Source organism: Bidens hawaiensis, unplaced genomic scaffold (assembly GCF_021521415.1).
Source record: "Bidens hawaiensis isolate Kalapana, Puna unplaced genomic scaffold, B.hawaiensis_p1.1 tig00017353_1, whole genome shotgun sequence".
NCBI lineage: Eukaryota > Viridiplantae > Streptophyta > Magnoliopsida > Asterales > Asteraceae > Bidens > Bidens hawaiensis.
The window spans coordinates 403,212-418,074 of record NW_027492628.1 but is presented as its reverse complement, the minus strand read 5'-3'; the positions used below and the strand labels follow the sequence as shown (position 1 = coordinate 418,074).

Genomic DNA, 14,863 nt, shown 5'->3' with positions numbered 1-14,863 from the left:
CATCCAATGCATTATATATAAAATAAAAAATTTCATTTTAGTAATTAATCAACTGTTAAATGTGTCAAACACCAAATCAGATTAAAACCTTTAGAATCTTAAAGAATATTTAATATAATAATTAATTTTTTTATAATATAATTAGTTAGTCTTATTTTATTTAATCATATTTTTTTTTGGATTAAAATTATGTATTTGAGTTTACGTAGGATTGGAACATTGGGTCAGGGCCGGCCCAAGGGTGAGGTAGGGTAGTCGACGGCCATAGGCCCGACACCCCGCTAGGCCCGAACTTTTTTTTTAAAAAAATTATATGTATTTTATGAAAAAAAAAAGTATGTATAATCAATGTTCTACACAATTACACAAACACTAGTTTGGTCTAACCAAGAGGTTGTGGGTTCAAGTCTTATTTGAAACATTTTTAAGTTTATTTTTAGACAAAATTACAGAAATTGTCATTTATGTTTACACCAGATTTCACTCATTGTCCTTTATCTTTAAAATTAACGTGTTTTATCCTTTACGTTTACAAATCTCACAGTGTTTGTCCTTTGGTCCTAACTCAGTTAAGTTTTTATACAAAAGTTTTTACACAACTCAAATCATAATCAAGTAAGCTCACTTAAAATTAAATTATTTAAACTAAACAAAATGTTTCTTTTACTTAAAGCCCAAAAAAAATTTTCGCCTTTGGCTCAAAAATATTTCGTCTTCTCGGAGCCGGCCCTGCATTGGGTTTATTTATACCCTAGGTTCAATGTGTTAGTTATTATATATTAAGTTTTTCTTGTTTTTCGTTTACTTAATAAAAGAGTCGTAAAGAGTTCTAAAAATCTTGTGTTCGTGTTCTTGATTCACATGTCTAAAGTTTAACAACCACATAAACATGTTGATTAATTATAGTTTAAGAACACTATATAAGATGTAAATCAAGAGGACTAGCTACATTAACAAGTAGGACCCTGTTCATGATGACTTATCACTCATCATCACATCAAACACATGCATGCATAAAGCTTTAAGGAGATAACAATTGTATGGAGTCAGAATGGTATCATCAGACCATAAGAAGCCATTGAAGACCCCACACAGACACAGGTATCACGGACTCGATCTCTCCTTGGGACCTTCAAACCCTAAATACAAGACTTTAGATGTCCAATCTTTAATTATGTTGTAATCATTTTATAAAGGCACATCACTTTTTTTCAAACCGATGTCAAAAAAGTGAACATCCCATCAATTAATCTACCATTTTTGGTATAATTTAATGTGATTGCATGGATTATGAGTAAAATATACAATTAAGTTTCTTCTTTTCATAAAGTTAAGCTTTAACCTTTTTGATCTTATTTAAATTGGCCCGTGTAGAACTTTAAGTTTGACTTCATTGTCCTACATTTGCAAAGACATTTTGGTTACTAAATTATTAAATAAGTAATCAAATATAAGTATTAACATTTATATTATGGTTGATAATGTATGTACTAAACTTTTCTTAGTTTCTTTTACTCTTTGTTGTCGCGGGAAAACTGTCTCGTGCAAGCAAAATATAATCCTGATGTTACACGGGCGAGTTGATAACATATATAAAAATTATTAAAATTACAATTTAAGGGTCGCATTGTAATTTACGTTAAAGTACATGCCTTGAAAAAAATAAAACCTTAGAATCGGCCCTCCCAGAGATCGAACTCACGCCCAATCATTATACTTTCTAACACACCGACTTCCTTTTTGGGTTTATAATTGTTTAGGCCATATATTTATCAAACACGTTGGATAACTAAACAAAAATGCTGGTTAGTGAAAGCCATATAACCTCCACTAATTGGGCAGCCACCCTCTTCCTCTAATATTGTTCGACCACCGCCTCAATGCTCCAAACAAAAGCATTCAGTTTTCATCAATGTTTTCTAATTATATGGTATATATTTTAGTTAAATTGTTAATAAGAGTTATGGTTCCAAATAATGGCCTATATCGCACAACTATTCGGATCTAGCTCAGAAACCGGATTGTTGGGTAGTGACTAGTGAGAAAACATGGGTCATGTGAGCATTCAACACCAATTAACATTTTTTTTTGAAAAGCCGAATATATTAAAAAAAAGGACCTCCAAAGCAAGAAATTAGGAGCCCAAATACATGATAAAAAAGAAAACACGGCACCTGTTAACTACACGGGTGAAAAGTTACTGAAGTTTGATAGTTAATCAGTTACCCATATCACCGGGGCAACATCATGGGCATTAATTTACTATCCCGCACTAAGTCTGGATAATCATGAGAAGCAAATGTTATATTAATGAATCATCCAACTTTCGCTTATGTTGTATTCTTCTGTTTTCCGTAATATTTATTCATATATCATAGGTTGATTTCAATGATAATTAAGTCCTCCATGACTCTTGAGTCTCTTACGAGTTCGAAAGTGTTTTATTTTTAAAGCGGTAAAGCCTATTCAAGCCCCACACTTACCCGCAAGTAACCTCATTAACAAGAATTTGGTTCATTAGTTAAATGATAAATTCAACGGTTATTTAGTTTAGTTTTAAAGTTGTTATTTGGTTATAGTAAGTAGATTAATTAGGCATTTCGGTTATTTGCTTTTATAATGTTTTGTAAAGTTTAACTTCTCCCAAGTAGTTTTTTAAGAAATATGAATATAAAAATATTGTACACACGAATACTAGAAAATTTTCAAAACGACTTTGTAAAGTATGTATGATTTAGTCAACTACAGAATTCTACTTCTAGTATTGTATTATCGAGACGAAATTGTCTACCTTTTTAGACCACATTATTTTTCCCATGGTCTTTTTTCTAATAAAGTAAGTTTCATTTCCCAAGCTGTAGCTAGACTTTCTCTAGTTATGTGCATGCAAATGTGTGTATTATAATATTATATTGTTTTGTAGGTACATGGTGTTTAATATTTATTGATAATAGGAATTATTTGAGGTGCAAAAAAGCTACAAATGACACACAACTCTACACATTCTACTTACAAGCAGCTAACAGCCAATACACACACATCATATATATGTATATGTACACACTATATCTATATTTATATATATTTATCTAGAGAGAGAGAGGTATGTGGGGCCCATGAAGCTAATTCTATAGCTGACCATATTTTAAATTGAGGGCTAAAGATAAAAGGATAGAAGACGAAGAAAGAGTAGTCAAACTAAGCATCCTAGAGAGAGATATATATATATATATATATAAAAGTTTTCTTGTTTTTGGTGTTTTGTTGGTGATAAAAACACAACAATTTGGTTGTTTTGTTAGTAAACTCTACCAGTTCTCTCTTTCTGTCCTAACAACAACAACAACAAGAGTCTCTCTTTAGATTATTGTTTGTGTTCAAAAGTAAACTGTTTTTTACTTCTTTTTTGGCACAATCCTACATATACTCCTTGTTTCAATACATAAAACCAAATCATATCCTTACCTGTTTACTAATTTGTTTTTGTTTGCTACTTTTGTTTTCAAAATCTTCTTCTTTGTATTTCACACTGCTTGCTTGCTTGCTAAACTACAACCAAAACTTGCTTTCAATCTTAATCTTTGCTACAAAGGATACCAACCATGATGTCAGGTGACATGTTTCCTATTCCTCTTCAAGATCATCATCGTCCTCAACAACCTCTTGAACCAAACCCTAACTCTAAACCTGTATCCAATCTCAAGAAGAAAAGAAACTTACCAGGAACTCCAGGTATATATATATTTATAACATATTTATCTTGTCTGCCTTTCTTTCTTTTATTTTTATAAGTTAGTAATTATTTAAAAATTTCTAGACGGGTTAACTTGGTATCATGATTTCTTTAGTTTTTGATAATTTGGACATTTCAAGTTCAACTTTAGGACTTTGGTATTGCCATGTTGACTATACAACAATAAGTTGATAAAAAAAAACTTACCAATCTCAATTAGGAGGTCAGACAGATTAAGAGTAAACCTCTAAATCATAGGCTTTTTAAACCATTAAGATGTGTCTTTTAAGTGAACCAAACATACTCTACCTTGCCCGTGACCGTTCAGATGTAGCCTCTTAATGGAAAATCATTAAGCAGCTATCAAACATTTTAATCTTCAAAAAGATGAATAATTTTGTATGGATGTAACTTTAAGTTATGACTTATGATTATATATGTTGTCCTTATGCTAAATAAACATGATTAATTAATTAACAGATCCAGATGCTGAAGTTATGGCACTATCACCAAAATCCTTAATGGCAACAAACCGATTCGTATGCGAAATATGCAACAAAGGGTTCCAACGAGACCAAAACCTTCAACTTCACAGGAGAGGTCACAATCTTCCATGGAAGCTAAAGCAAAGAAACAACAAAGAACCAATTAAGAAGAAAGTGTACATTTGTCCAGAAAAAACTTGTGTCCACCATGACCCATCTCGAGCACTCGGAGATCTCACCGGAATCAAGAAACACTTTAGCCGGAAACATGGAGAGAAGAAATGGAAGTGTGAAAAATGTTCCAAGAAGTATGCGGTTCAATCTGACTGGAAAGCTCATTCCAAGACTTGTGGTACTAGAGAGTACAAGTGTGATTGTGGCACACTTTTCTCCAGGTGTGAATGTACTTGCTAGTTATTATTACACTTCATGATTATTATTAATATCTTTGACGTGAATCTTGGTTTTTTGGTTTAAAATCATGAAATAAATGCTTGGACAGTAATGCACTTCAACATTAAATGTGACATGGATAAGTGATATTTTTATTATTGTTTTAATGTTTAATGTTTAACTAGTGACATTAATGTTTAATGTTACAAATGTTTTGGTGTAGGAAGGATAGTTTCATAACTCATAGGGCGTTTTGTGACGCGTTGGCGGAAGAAAGTGTTAGACTAAGCTCGGTGACAACGAATGGTCTAGGCTTGAAACATGAAGGTATGAACGAGCACATGACAAACCCTAATTTCCCCCATGGGTTTTCCGGGATAACAAATTTTGGGTCGGGTTTTGGGACGGATTTCGGGGACCAAAACAAGCCAAGATTGTCACTTTGGTTAGACCAAGCGAATTCACAAGTGAATCTTTCTGCAATGGATCAAATGACTATGAATTCGAATCTCTACATGCCATCAAGCTCGGCTGGTTTAGCCGATATGGTTAATGGTTATGGTTCATCTTCATTAGCACCATTGGGAGATGGTCTAAAAGAGGAAACCCTAGCTTCTTTATACTCAATGAACTCGGCTCATCAAACCGAGCCCACGGGTCCAATGTCTGCGACCGCACTTCTTCAAAAAGCGGCTCAAATGGGTTCAACCCGAAGCAACCCGTCAATCTTTGGAACTAGTTTTGGGCTCATGAACTCATCCAACACTACATCAAACAATGCAGTCACATTGGTGAACAACAACAATAACATCACCAATCAACTACAAGTTTCAACCGCAATGAACATCAACAATAATTCTTCGAATTCGAGTCCTCAATCGCGCGATCTTGACCATCAACAAATGGTCATGTCAAGAAATGAAACGATGGCACCGATGAAGATGATGCACCGGAGCTTTAGCGGGGTTGATAATGGATTAACAAGAGATTTTTTGGGAATGGGAGGTGAGGGTGGCCGGCCATTGTTGCCTCAAGATATAATGAAGTTTGCATCTTATGGTCCAACTATGGGATCAATGAGGCAATTTGCTAGTAATAACTAGATGTTTAAATTTGTTGCTTAATTAATTTGCATGTCCTCATGATCGATCATGTGTGTTTGATGTAGCATAATAATTGTTTTATGTATTTATAGACTTAATTTTGCCAATGGTTGCACTTCTATTTGGAAACAAAATGGTTATTTTGTTTTTATATATACGGTTGATAACATTCTATTTAAAAACAAAGTCTAATCCTTTTTCAGTTAACTTTTCCTTAAAATTCCACGTAAGTTTTTTCCTTGTATGTTATTGTTTGGTTTTTCTTTTAAAACAAACATTTTAAATCTATGATTATACATATATAGTTTAAACACTATTTAAATGACTTATTCTATAAATATATGAGATGGGTTATTTTTTGTCCTTGAAGTGGGACCACTAGTAGAATTATTGTGGGACCCAAATGTGTTGGAAATGGACTAAACAAAAGAAAGTCATTTTCACTCTCACTCATGGGATGTTTTTATGTACCACCTTTTGTTTTTCATGGTGTCGTGTGGCGATTATCTTATACCAAATGTTTATATTATATTATATAAAATAAAATCTCATTTACGCGACACTGATAAACTAATAAAAAACTTATATATATAAAATTATTACATTAACTAATATCAATCTATTAGAATTTGCAGATATTATTCTCTCGTTTATGTGAGGGCTTTAATTTATAGTGAATCCTAACAATTAAAAACAACGGTATTTTTTAAAAAAACAAATAAAAATAACGTTTAATGTGAGGGCTTTATAGTGAACCCTAACAATTAAACTGGTCCAGCTTTTTAAAACATTAAAAAATTTAAAGATTTTGGATTCAAATCTCCATAATAACAAAAATTCGTCTTAAAAAAAATGTCCGGTCCGATAGTCAAAAGAATGCTTGTAGCCATGCTAATATTCTGTCTTTTAATAATATTTTATTTTTCTCTAAAGTTACTAAAGAAAATAGAAATGCAACTTTCTTGCTGACATAAAGTCAAGGTTATTAATCTTGGGCTGTTTAGTCAACGTTTGTGGGTTCTTTTCTTTTTGTGTTAACTTTTGAGTTTTGAGGGGTGTTACTTGTTTTTCTTTTTTTCTCTTTGGCAAATTATAAAAAGAAACCTATGGATAATTGGTGTTTCTTTTCTGTACTTCAATAAGTTATAAGCATTAAATTATATGCGTAAGTTTGTATGCTATCCAATAATAGTTGATGGGCTATGTTAGAACCAAACATATTAAATAACGACTCTTTTAGAACATAACCAACATATAGAAACATACATAGAGTTAGAAGAGCCATGACAAATTTGTTGTCAACTTTATAATATAACTAGTTTAGACACAGTCACACTACATCGTTAATGGGTTAACGACTAAGAACATTAATCAATGATCACCTTTAATAATAAGAGTCCCAAGCAATGTCCTCCAAAACCTCACTACAAATGCAAGATCATCTTATATGGCGAATATAACATGGTGAAACGACTAGTGGTGCTGTAAGAAAAAGAGTTAATGAAATAAGATGCATAAAAGTAACACGAAGTCACATCTATGATCACAATAAAGTGTATTGATACGACATTGACATTAACTATTTTGGGGTTTTATATGCGTGCTAATGCAAGCTAAGGTATGATCAATATGCACATTGTTAGCTTCATTCAAGTCAAGCTTTGAAACGTAGAACTTCCACTACGCAGTTTCAACGAGAAAGATGATACTAGAAAATGTTACAAAACTTGGTTTTCAGATTTCATCTTTTCTAGCTATTTCCTTATATTTAAGGTACCCTAAAAGATTTTGGCAGATGTCCTTTACTACTAGAACCAATACATATATATCTAGGAACATTTTGTGACTTTGTGTCTATATTATTCACACATGTATCGTTATTAACTAGCTTGTTCTCAAATATTTTATAGTCCCATGCTTTGACAATTAATTTTAAATGAAAATACAAAAGGCAACACGCGTTTTGAATTTTCTGTATGACCCACAAAAACATTATTCAAAGTGTTACGTCCTAGCTTGAAAAAATATACAAGGTTTTAAATAAAACAATTCATTAGCTTTAAATATAAACAAATTGTATAACATTTGTTATACACACGTGTTGTATATTTTATGTTTTACATATGTTGTTCTAAGGTGTTAACCTTGAATTCATTCACCAATCAACCCTGGTTTCTAACTACACCGGCAATATGTATTATGTTCACGACGCCATGTATATTTTTACGATGCCATGGCTCATGGATGACGAATTTGAAGAACATGAATATACTATAGATGCAAGTTACCGTTACAACAATATGCCATTAGGAAACTCAACTTTTTACTACACTTTTAACAAATTCGGATAGACTAGACAACATATTCAAAGATCTAGACGCTAAACATAACATCAGTACTAGTGTAGGTGTTGCCTACAAACTTTCAATTGAATCACAACATATAAGTATATAAAGGTTAAAATCAAACATCATAACATAATTATAATGTGTCAAACCGGTTTTCTTATTGATCCACTAGCCACTTGGCTAGCAACTATTGGGAAAATTAATGAAAACGGATTATCTTGGATATTTGAGAGTCGTGGTTTGCATTTTCAAATCAAAACTATTTGTGTTTCCCAAATGATTTGATCAGATAAATCTCAGATTGAATTGAGTGAGAATTCGAGTATGATATTGAGAGAGTTTTTGTTGAACCAGAGAACGTCATATGATCAAGCATCGTTTTCAGGGTTAGGGATGTTGGTAACAACCGTCTTTGCATGAAACAACATTTAACGAGGCCTGACCCACCCGTAAAAACACTACTCCACAAGCCTACAATAGAATAAACCCATGTGAGATCTACACACGCATAAGCTTAAACCATCTCCTCGTAAGCTTGGTATACTAATATTTGGCGCTTCAAATTTGTTTTTAAAACCACTAATTAGTAATTACCTACGTAGCTTTAAGTCTTTGATTTTACTGGCTTATTGCTTCCAACTCCAAAAGTTTCTTTTTGATTTTTTATTCTAACTTGCTTCTCAGTTATACTGTTAAAAGATAATTGTCAGGCTTCCACAATTGTGTCAAAGCTGTTCTCATTTGTTTCCTCAAACAATCATATTGATATGCTTCTTTCATCTTGGTCAGATCCCTCCATCTTTAAGTTGCATTCTTACTTAATCTCCAGAATCAGAATAATATCTTACTTTTTTCATAAAGAAAAGAAGTTACCATAAGTTTAGGCACCATTTGTGGACTTGTGAGAAAGTTATTCATTGACTTTCTAATTCAGTTCTTACTAGTATTACTTTTAGGAAGGCCTGAGCTATATGTGTAGGTCAATATCCAAAGGTAAAAAAAATATATGATAAAAAAGACTATATATTTTTAGGTTTAACTTTCAATTAAACTCACTTTATTGAAATTGGATGAATCAATTAGCTTTGGTACTTGTTAGTACCCACCTTTCAAGACTTGTCTCTCATTTTACCCTTTCTAAAAGGTTCACCTTTTCAAGACTTGGATCCAAGGGAGGGTGTAGACCCATGTCCTTTTAGTCATTTTTAAATTTAGAATGAGCTTATCAATGCGTATATGTATAACAAATACCTTGGATACTAGTAAACATAATATGTATTTAACGAATTGAGTACACAACTTAATCTTGTTAATTCAATGGTTAAAGTAACTTGATAATAATTTCATAATAATTGGAATAAATGTATAATATTTTCATTAATTTTGTTTAGAAAAGACATTTAAATGCAGTGTGCGACAAATGGCGTGTACAAACGTGTTTACATTGCGCGTTTAACCATGTGTCTCCAAGCATGTAATGAGTTCTGATTATACAATGCTGTAATACACGTTACGTTGACCTCATTTACATGATGCGAATGTGTGACAAAAAATGGATGCGAAAGTGATTCGTGTTGTGACCCTGTCGTTCATAAAGCTCAACATGTACGCGTATCCTTTTTTTTAAGCTTCGTACGTTTTTTAGAAGAACTTTTTTTATGAGAACCGGCTTATGTAAAGTTAAGGACGCTTGATAATTAATATATCGATATAAAAACTATTTGTAATATTTAGTCAAGGACTAATATTTCATTACATATTCTTGGGGACACATTATATCATTTACATTAGTTGCCTATGGATATTTAGAACCATTATTGTATTCTTTTCATGATAAAGTTGTTTTCTTATATTTTTTAAATGGTTAACATGCACCATCTAATTTTACTTCTAAATTTATATTTTTACTTATACAAGACTTGAACCTTCAATCTTATCCATGCCTTTGAAATATCTTTGTTAGATGATATGGAGATACGTTTAAAATGTAAATTTTTACCCTGCTAAAATGTTATTAATTAAAGTTTTATAATCATATTTATTACACTTATATATTTAGAAACACTAGCAATAAACCCGCGCGATGCTGCGGCGATAATAATATGTTCAAACGATTGTTAGTAGTTACAAGACATGTAATGATCTGATCATAAAGATAACAAATAGCAAACCAACATTAACAAATGATTAAAAAAACATGTTCTTTTTTGAACATATAATCAAATGTACCTTTTTTTGTATACCAATTGAGTGACGCTTTAGCCATTGTATTGACATATATAAATAAATATAAGAATAAGTTAAACTCTTAAAAACCTTTAAAATGAGATAGCATATAGTGCAATAATACTATATGAATACCTCTCTTAAGAACATAGTAGACAATAAACTTGGAAAAATGGTTTCATTACCTTCATTGTGTGTGTAAATGAAACATCAACCAGTGACGGTCAATAATTTTTCTTCCATAAGATTCACTGTTCGCGCGCGACCTCACTATTTACATCGTAGATCCAGATCAGCCTCTGAAATCAACTTTCCCAAGACTTGTGTTTGCAATCGTCGTAAACCAAAGATTAATGTCCACTCAGAGCCAAATTGATATTTTTTAAATGACTAAATTCATTTTGCGTATAATTGTTTTGATGCGAACCAAAAACAAAATTTATTACAGATGACTTGAACTTGATATGCTCAGAACATGGTTTAACCATGTGTTAGTTTTTTTAAATGGCCCAAACTCATTTTACTTAGCACCTGTTTTGACCTGAATAAAGTTTTAAACTTTTTTTTTAATAATAACCTAAACCCATTTGGCTTACAACTCGTGATTATAAGGTTGAAATTTGTTAAAATTTATATATTCGAATATACAAAAGAAAAACAAAGAAAAAAGAAAATATAAATTAATATACGGGTAACTTAATGTCCACCCAGAGCCAAAACTGATATTTTTTTAAAATGACCAAAATTCATTTTGCATATAATTATTTTGACGCAAACCAAAACTATTTTTTTAAATGACTTGAATTCGACAGGCTCATAGCATGTTAACTATAACCAAAATTGTTAGTTTTTTTTAATGGACCAGACTCATTTTACTTAGCACCCGTTTTGACCTGAACAAAGTTTTAAACTTTTTTTTATAATAACCTAAACCCATTTGGCTTACAACTCGTGATTGTAAGGTTGAAATTAATTTAAATTTATATATTCAAATATATAAAAGAAAAACAAAGAAAAAATATATATATATATACTATATATAAAGCATGAGTGAGGGACCTCTTAATTTTTAAGAGGTACCAAACTTATTGCTTTTAGTACAAACTAAAATGCACAAGATTAAGGCATTTTAGGGGTAATTTTGTATTTTGACAATTTTGTCTTTTAGCATAACCAAAATCATGTACGGTTTATTTTTAATTTATTAAAAAAATGTAAGGCCCCGTTACCGGTAAGCCTACTTTCCTGTTGGATTTACTCATAAACGCAGTTCTAAATATCAGAGTTAATTAAAACATTCGCGGAATATAAAAGCTTTCATAAAACATTTCATAACAAAACACATCTTGTCTTAAAACGTCATCTTGTCTTTCAAAATAAACAAAACATTAAACTTAAACGTCTTGAGTCTTCCGATGCCAGCCTCTTATTCAATGCCACGTGTCTTCTCAAGCGAGCTGCCTCATCCTACTCACCTGCGTGCATACTAAAAGTCAGCTACGCGGAGTGAGTTATAGTTAATCATACATTATACAATACACATAAACTTATATTCTTTCATTCATACTTTCATACTTTCATACTTTCTTTTGTATTAACTTACTTTCATATCTTACGTTATAAAGAGCATTATGCCCTACATTCCTCGAGTATTATTAGGGCTCGGTACCCTCCTTCCTCGAGTATTATTAGGGCTCGGTACCCTCCTTCCTCGAGTATTATTAGGGCTCGGTACCCTCTTTCCTCGAGTATTATTAGGGCCTGGTACCCTCTTTCCTCGAATATTAGTAGGGTTCGATTCCCTCTTCGTTACCATACAACCATACATCATACCTCGAGCATTATTAGGGCTCGGTACCCTTTTCGTAACCATACAACCATCATTTCCTTCTTTTATTAACTTTATCACGTTCATACATATAAGCATACATATCATACTTACCTCATACATAGCGTTACAACCCGACAGTACGTGCAATATCCGAAGATCGTTCACGTACCATCAAGCAATCATTCATACATTTCACATTATTCGTATAAGACATACACTTATCTCTTAGGATAAGCGTATTAACAAACATATTGAGTATGCACACAGCCCCGAAAACATAACACGTAAATGGGGCTAGAAACTCACCTGAATCCTGTTACGCTCTCCGTTAATCGTTATTCCCTTCTTGAGCTGTGCACGGCTAACTGTATAATATTTACATGTATCAATTAACTACTACTACTCATGTTGTATATCTATCTTTATATAACCCACGACGAACGGGGGTCTGGGGGCAGCGGGGTCTAGGGGCGGCAGCCCCTAGCAGGGTCCAAGGGGCAGAGCCCCTGGCTGGGGTCGAGCTGGCAGGTCAGCTTGGAAAAATTTTATTTCCATTAACTGTCTTAACACATTTTCCATTAGCATTTTGAATCATTAATAATATGTTACTTAAAAGTTCAAGGGATGAATTGTAATTAATTCATTCTTTTTCTAAGTCCAGGGACTGTTCTGTCATTTTATTAAACTTTCTAGTTCGTTATTCAGTCTTTAACGAATTGACTTATCTTAGCGAACTGGTCATTCTTAACAAACTGAACCCTCCAACGAACTGGACCTCTGACGAATCCGTCCTTGTACGAACCAGTCCACATAGCGAATCAGTTCAAGTAACGAATTGGACTTTCTAATTCGTTATCTCCTTTAACGAATGGCTATAACGAAATGGGGGGGTTAATTCGTTATCTTTTCCTTAACGAATCAGGACACGAACTAAGGCTAGTTCGTTATCTTTCCTCAGCGAATCTACTTAACGAATCAGGACACGAACTAAGGCTAGTTCGTTATCTTTCTTCAGCGAATCTACTTAACGAATCACCCTTAATTCGCTAAACTCCCGTTAGCGAACTAAGGTTAGGTCAGGGAATGTCAGAACATTCCCTGACATACCCTTAACCTCGTATTACTTTTCCGGCGCCGTCATTGCCGGAAAGCCGCCGGAAAAACGTGAACTCACCGGAAAAACGATTCTTAACTCGTTTTTCACTGTTTTTCGCCCCGTTTGATTCAGATCTAAGCTAGGGTGATCCTTAAGCTCATCATAGGTTCGGTTTTACCCGATTCTACCCGGATCTCGTGTTTAAACGGTTTAACGGTGTCGGCTCGTTGTTTCGCAACTTTATCTAACGGGTTAAGCTCATACAATATTAAACTATCGTTACCTCGGATCGGTGCTCGGTTTCCTTCTTGATTTCGGATAGAGATAAGGAAGAACTAGAGAGAAATCTTAAGTGTGTGTTTTGGGTGGTGTATGGAATATGTGTGAATGAGGATTAAATGGATATTAAGGGTTTATATATTTATGGATCATGGGCTTAAGCCCATGGTCTTTCCTTCTTTCTTTCCTAACCCAAGTCCATAACCCATATTCATTTACCCAGCACTGACCCAACTCGTATTCTATTTATCTAAACCGATAACGACCCACTATGAAATAACGAAATTTATTTTTATTATAATAACTGAAAGTAGGATGTTACAAAAAATTACAAGTTTGGTCCATTAACTTTAATCACATTTTCTTAATTTATATAATAGTTACATATATACCTTTTATTTTAAACCAACTACCCTGACGAAGTTTAAACGTTTATAACTTTTTCACACGTTAATATTTTTTTAAAAACAGTATACCATAAAAATGAGTATTTTATTCTCTTTAATTTGAGTATGGTATTGCTATAGTTTTTTCATTTTAAAAACTAAACGTGTTACGTGATTACCATTAAAGACCGACAAACGAATCAGGCGGTTCGGTCGTTCGGGTCATGGGTCTAACAGGTTAAGGTTGGAATGAGTCGATACAAAAAGGTTAATTTGGTTTGGGTCGGGACGAGTTTGGGTTGAAACTTGAAAGGGGTCAAGTCATACGAATTTCGGTTAGAACATTGTTAAGCGGAACGGGTTGTGGGTCAAAACGAGTTCAATGTAGCGTTACGTACGCACCAACACCTGACTGAGCGTACACAATCGTTGTGTGACGTGCTTACTAACACCGGTTAAGATTCCAATGCCGCAATACGAGCATACTATCGTCGTATTATGCGCATACTATTGTTAAGTCACGCACATACATAAACAGTAACAGTAACACCGGTTACGCTTCCGATGTCATGTCTGCGTGCAACCTCGCCGCATCGCGCGGTCACGCAACTAGTATGAATATACGGGTAAACCTAATGTTCACTCAGAGCCAAAATTGATATTTTTAAATGTCAAAATTCATTTTGCATATAACTATTTTAACGCAAACCAAAACCATTTTTTTTTTAAAATGACTTGAATTCGATAGGATCATAACATGGTTTAACCATAACCAAAATTGTTAGTTTTTTAAATGGTCGAACTCATTTTACTTAGTACTTGTTTTGACCTGAACAAATTGTTAAAACTTTTTTTTATAATGGCCTAAACCCATTTGGCTTACAACCCGTGATAATTCGAACGCGTTTTGACCTATCAATGTTATTGATCGTTGACCCAAAACAACAAAAAATATTTTAAAAAAATAATCAAAACTCACCAAA

The 14,863-nt window shown here is 33.1% G+C and overlaps 1 protein-coding gene across 1 annotated transcript; it reads left to right on the top strand.

Annotated features, from left to right (window-relative positions):
• The first annotated feature begins 3,214 nt into the window (after nucleotides 1-3,214).
• On the top strand, nucleotides 3,215-5,855 carry LOC143553724 (zinc finger protein JACKDAW-like). Its single transcript, XM_077043653.1, has 3 exons — nucleotides 3,215-3,732; nucleotides 4,214-4,613; nucleotides 4,835-5,855. The coding sequence occupies exons 1-3, from the start codon at nucleotides 3,603-3,605 to the stop codon at nucleotides 5,712-5,714; spliced, it is 1,410 nt and encodes a 469-aa protein (XP_076899768.1). The 5' UTR covers nucleotides 3,215-3,602; the 3' UTR covers nucleotides 5,715-5,855.
• Nucleotides 5,856-14,863: the final 9,008 nt, after the last annotated feature.

Excerpts from the sequence above, each read along its gene's own strand:
- LOC143553724 (XM_077043653.1), top strand. The coding sequence starts at position 3,603 with ATGATGTCAGGTGACATGTTTCCTATTCCTCTTCAAGATCATCATCGT. Across the intron at positions 3,733-4,213 it reads AAACTTACCAGGAACTCCAG|ATCCAGATGCTGAAGTTATG; the intron begins GTATATATATAT and ends ATTAATTAACAG. Across the intron at positions 4,614-4,834 it reads TGTGGCACACTTTTCTCCAG|GAAGGATAGTTTCATAACTC; the intron begins GTGTGAATGTAC and ends GTTTTGGTGTAG.